The 5,967-nt window shown below is 43.9% G+C and overlaps 1 protein-coding gene across 1 annotated transcript; it reads left to right on the top strand.

Annotated features, from left to right (window-relative positions):
- The first annotated feature begins 234 nt into the window (after positions 1–234).
- LOC124647069 (protein Rf1, mitochondrial-like) lies at positions 235–3,686 on the top strand. The gene is made up of 3 exons (XM_047187061.1): positions 235–2,978; positions 3,217–3,298; positions 3,412–3,686. The coding sequence occupies exon 1, from the start codon at positions 235–237 to the stop codon at positions 2,716–2,718; it is 2,484 nt and encodes an 827-aa protein (XP_047043017.1). The 3' UTR covers positions 2,719–2,978; positions 3,217–3,298; positions 3,412–3,686.
- Positions 3,687–5,967: the final 2,281 nt, after the last annotated feature.

Genomic DNA, 5,967 nt, shown 5'->3' with positions numbered 1-5,967 from the left:
AACACTATTTAGCATCTAAATACACCTAAATTTAAACCAAGGTATTGGATGTCATGTGCATAACCATCTTGTAAGACGGAGGAAGTACAGCCGGAGTACAGCCGAACCAAACCTGGCCTCGCCTCGCTCCAGCACGGCAACGCCCCGCCTCCGCCGCCGCCGCCGCCGCCGCCGCTCCTCCACTAGCCAATCTCCGGACTACGCCTGCGCCGCTCATCATCCTCCACCCCACCAATGTCCCGCCTCCGCCTCCGCCTCACCCACTGCTCCAGCACGCCGATGTCGCGCCTCCGCGCCCTCCGTCACAGCTCCTCCTCCACCTCCACCTCCCGGTGCTCAACATCCTGGTCTCCGGCCGCCTCCTTTGCTGCAGCCACGCAGCGCGTCCGCGCCGGAACGCTCAGCCCGGAGGACGCACACCACCTGTTCGACGAATTGCTGGGGCAGGCCACCCCGGTCCCCAAACGCTCCCTGCACGACTTCCTTGTTGCGCTCGCCCGTGCTCCGGCCTACGACGACCGCAGAAGCGGACCCGCTCTCGCAGTCGCTCTCTTCAACCGCGTGTGCCGAGAAGATGCCGGCCCCCAGGTAGCGGCGCCCACAGTCTGCACCTACAACATCATCATGGACTGCTGCTGCCACGCACGCCGACCGGACCTAGGGCTTGCATTGTTCGGCCGTCTCCTCAGGATAGGCCTGAAGACAAACCAGATCACCGCCAACACCTTCCTCAAGTGCTTCTGCGATGCAAAACGGACAAATGAGGCTGTGGACGTACTGCTTCATAGGATGTCTGAGCTTGGATGTGTGCCTGATGTTATCTCATACAACATAGTTCTGAAGAGGTTATGTGAAGATAGCAGGAGCCAGCAAGCACTTGACCTGCTCCAGACGATGGCGAAACAAGGAGGTGTCTGTTCCCCCAACGTGGTGTCATACAGCACGGTCATCCATGGCTTCTTTAGGGAGGGTGAAATAGGCAAAGCATGCAATCTCTTCCATGAAATGGTGCAGCAAGGAGTTAAGCCCACTGTAGTGACATACAGCTCAGTTATTGATGCGCTGTGCAAGGCCCGAGCAATGGATAAGGCAGAGCTGATCCTTCGGCAGATGGCTGATAATGGCGTTCAACCAAATAATGTGACATACAATTGCATAATCCATGGATATTCCACAGCAGGGCGGTGGAAAGAGTCAACTAATATGTTCAAAGAAATGACAAGCCTGGGTCTGATACCAGATATTGTTACTTGCAACTCGTTCATGACCTCCCTTTGCAAGCATGGAAGAAGCAAAGAAGCTGCAGAAATTCTTGCTGCCATGGCTGCCAAGGGACACAAACCTGTTATCATCTCGTACTCTATTTTGCTACATGGATATGCCAGTGAAGGATGCTTCGCTGATATGATCAATCTCTTTAACTCAATGAAAGACAACGATATTGTACCCAACTGCCATGTTTTCAGCATATTAATTGGTGCATATGCTAGGTGTGAAATGATGGATGAAGCGATGCTCATTTTTGCAGAAATGCGGGAACAAGGAGTGACTCCAAATGTAGTCACCTATTTAACTGTAATAGCAGCACTTTGTAGGATGGGTAGACTGGCCGATGCTATGGACAAATTCAGTGAGATGATTGCTGTGGGAATACAACCTGACAATGCTGTTTATCGGTCCCTAATTCAGGGTTGTTGTATACATGGTGATCTGGTTAAAGCTAAAGAGTTGGTTTCTCAAATGATGAACAAAGGTATCCCTCGTCCTAACATCGTGTTCTTCAATTCAGTAATAAACAGTCTATGCAAAGAAGGGAGGGTTATGGATGCACAAGATATATTTGAACTTGTTATACACATTGGTGAGAGGCCGGATATCATTACTTTTAGCTCACTGATTGATGGGTATGTCTTAGTCGGCAAGATGGATAAAGCACTCGGAGTACTTGATGCCATGTTCTCAGCAGGTGTTGAGCCTGATGTTGTTACATATAACACACTTGTGAATGGCTATTTTAAAAATGGAAGGGTCGATGATGCTTTGGCTCTATTCGCAGAAATGCTGCATAAGAGAGTTAAACCTACAACTGTTACATATAACAGCATACTGGATGGGTTATTTCGTGCTGGGAGAACTGATGATGCAAAGAAAAGGTTCCATGAGATGATCCAAAGTGGAATAACTGTCGACGTTTCCATATACAATATAATTCTTGGAGGGCTTTGCAGAAATAATTGTGCCAGCGAAGCAATCACATTGTTCCATAAATTAGGTGAAATGAATGTGAAGTTTGATATCAAAACACTCAATATCATGATCGATGCAATGTACAAGGTTCGGAGAAGAGAAGAAGCTAAAAAATTATTTGCTGCAATATCAAACAGTGGGTTGGTACCTAATGCTTATACTTATAGCATAGTGATAAAAAATCTTCTAAAAGAAGGATCACTGGAAGAAGCTGGCAATATCTTTTCATCAATGGAGAAGATTGGTTGTGCTCCGAGCTCCCGTCTTGTTAATGATATTATCAGAATGTTGTTAGAAAAAGGTGAGATCGCTAAGGCTGGAGATTATTTGTCTAAAGTTGATGGGAAGAGCATCTCACTGGAAGCTTCAACTACTACGTTGATGTTGTCTCTGTTTTCAAGGAATGGGAAATATCAGGAGGATGTGAAATTGCTCCCTGCAAAGTATCGATTTTTCAATGGACTTGGTTGAGTGGCTGATACATCGCATATGAGATCAACTCCAGAGAAAGCTTAATGGATTTTGTGCTCGCATAAATCCCTTCTGCCATCATAAGAAATCCAAACTGCCTGCTTGTACCGTTGAGTTCGTTTTGCAGTGTGTCAGAATCACAAGAAAGTGAAATGTGTATGAATCTATTAAATTTTATGGGTGAGGACAGGTAGAAAAAGTAGTCTAACATGACTGTCTGCAACCTTAGGGATAATGGTGCCTCATTGCCATTGGGGAAGGTAAGGAGAATGAATATTAATACAATCTTTTCTATCAGTAACCTGACATTTTGTAGTCTCTCTATATCGTCACTTTTCTTCATAGTTCATATGAGTGTATTTTTACAATGCCATTCTCATTGATCTGCTATATATGCAAGGGTGGGCTTACTTTTAGTTCAGAAATATCTTTTTTATATGTCAAAGCAATCTGGGAGAATGGATGTTTGATGTTGTTGATACTATGTTCAATTATCAGATGTATGAGCTCACGCCGGAGCCTCTTGCATTTGTATCAACTGGTGGAACTTGTCGAATTGCTGGTGAAAAATGTGTTTCCAGTATGATTTCTTTTTTTGATTTACTTCATGGAACAGTCAAACCATTTTCAGCGCGATGTACGTAAAGGTATGACCAAGAATTTACCTGTTCGATCTTTTGCTTCAATCTGCAGGGCACCAACACCATCCCGGGTGACATAGGAGAGGATTCAAAGCATTTGCATGAGGAGAATGTCTTGCTCTTGTACACCTGCAGTGTGCATGCCTCTTCGTTTCTATCTGGAACCCCAATTCCAAGTCGGTACTGCTATGCCAGAGCAAGAATCCAAGTTTTGTCCTTCACCTTCACCATTTGATCTTTGGTCCTCTGCTGCTCAACATTCCACTTCTGATCAAATGGCACTCTCATGCGGAGGAGATGTCGCTGACAGCTTCACGTCGATGCGCCACACATATCTCTCTGATTCTGATTCAGGTGCACAGAGACACAAATTAGTCTTTGTATGCAAGCTTGTACACGTTTGAAGTTTGCCATTTTGTGGTTTACTTTTGTTGTCTAATTCAGCACATCACTGAATTTACCAATCATTTAATTATGTCCATGATTATTTTGTAAGCTGCATTGAAACAGTTGTAGTTCCATAATGTTTTCGTAGGAATAGTTCCACAAGAAACATGATAAGTAGAAGGTTTGTATTGTTGCCAACTGATAATGCTTTATATGATACAGTTTTAGAGAGGTGTGGTAGTAATCAACAAATGCTTTTCAAGTGTAAACTTTCATTTAGATTGATATTTACAAATTTGTTCTGACATCATTTGTGATCATGGCCTAGTTAATGAAAGCCCTTGACATGGAAATATTAAATATCCATCCATTGAGACAGCTACGAATAGCACCATGTGAATAGTGAGAGAAGTTGTCAGCCAGGATTTTACTATTGTCACTGTCTTGTTACTTTCTTGCCGTTATAAACTTGTAGAATTGTTTAACTTGACCATGCTTCTTCTTAATAGGTGTGCTCTGTTTACCATGTGAAGCTTTTGGCCTAAACTTCTGTTCTAGTGACTTGGAAGTATCCGGACTCCGGAGTGCCCTGAAGATAGTCAATCTTTTTTAGCGGTGAGTTTAATTATTTCCTGGAAACCCCCAAACTTATTTTGCAGAACACGGGACTGGTGACTGTACTTTGAGCATTTTTTGTGTGCTGATGGTGCATAACTATTTCAGAACTGTCCCTGCACATACCTATGGAGAAGAGCTTACTGCAAGTGGAGCTCACAGTTGAAAAGGAGATCCCCACTGTCCATTTTGCCCTGCAAGATCCAATGAGCAGAGACGTTTATAAGATTCGAACATGGCTCACCTCTCTAAATGGAAAAAGTACTGTTCAATGAGGCAAATTCAATGAAGACTATCCAGTTGAAATCAAGGTAATCGATAAATGAGTGTGTTCCCCAAAAGAAATATCTTTTTTGAACCAGCAGTTGTAACTTCCTACTTGTACTGAGAGCAAGACTTCTTGAAAGCCAAGACCTGACAGAGCTACAGACCCTTTCCTTGCATAGATAGATACAAGGATGGAGCTCTCAAAGCAAATATACAGAATCGGTCAAGTAAGAGTACCGAATCAATGGAGTGGGAGTCGGCATCTCTACAAGTCTAGACTTGTGCTTGACCATACACAACCCAATTTCGTTGCCATTGCCATCCAACACTTCCAGACAAATGTTGGTTTGCCAGCAGAATCGGTCAAGTAAGAGTCACTCCCGAGTCCTGCCTTTCATATCTTCAAAGAAGTTTATGATGCAAAACGTACCTGCACTGCACCCATATTGCTGGGGGAGCTAAACATCATGCTGCTGCTTCTTCGGGACATGTCCTCCCAGAACAGGGGAGACCGGGAGAGGTCGGCGGCACACGGGAGCTGGGGATTCTCGGCAGTGACGCTGAACCAGAGCTTGAGGCAGCACAGCGAACATCTGGATCTGGTGGTTCTCCATCAGCACGTTCACATTCCACCAGAGTCTCATACCTGCTTCAAAACCATTCCTTTCTAAACTTTTGCCGCCCTCTCTTTTCAATTGGCTATCAAATGTAATGATTTAGTTTGTGGTTTAATTTGATTTCTTCTTTCACATCATAATGTACTCCACTAAGGCATGCGATGATTTATCTGTCATGTCATTCTGAAACCATCTGTTCATGTATTTTTAACCGTATCATTTCATTCGTGATATAGAAGCTTGAAAATATTCATGTTCTTTCACCAGCCTCCGATGTATTTCTCAGAATAGTCTGTTGCTCTGACGTACTCTGTTCATGCATGAGCTGATTTTTGAAAGGAAAAAAAGAGTGATCGTGAGATTGGGATTGACGATTCAGACTTAGGTTTGCATCAGCATCACATGAGAGATTAGCAAGGCCCGTAGATCTTGTATTGCACATGAACTAATTATGGCACTGCAGACATGTTGAGCGAGTCAAAAATAGGTCAACGGTTGTCTCTACTCAAGATTTGATAGTAAAAAAGGAGCTCATAATTTCTGATAAACTGCAGATGTTATCATTTTTCTAAACAAACACAACATGAAGTGCAGACGTCCTCGAGCTATGAAAACTATCATGCCACAACATGAAGTGTAGATACACCATCGATGGTACAATACAGGGGACTAGAGTGAGGTATAGGGTTGCTATGTGGTCGGCTCTCGAGGCCTCGAGGGGT

The sequence above is a fragment of the Lolium rigidum genome, chromosome 4, assembly GCF_022539505.1.
Source record: "Lolium rigidum isolate FL_2022 chromosome 4, APGP_CSIRO_Lrig_0.1, whole genome shotgun sequence".
Lineage (NCBI taxonomy): Eukaryota > Viridiplantae > Streptophyta > Magnoliopsida > Poales > Poaceae > Lolium > Lolium rigidum.
Note: the sequence above shows the minus strand (reverse complement) of the source record. Positions and strands in the feature narration are given on the sequence as shown.

Coding starts and splice junctions, on each gene's coding strand:
- LOC124647069 (XM_047187061.1), top strand. CDS start 235: ATGTCCCGCCTCCGCCTCCGCCTCACCCACTGCTCCAGCACGCCGATG.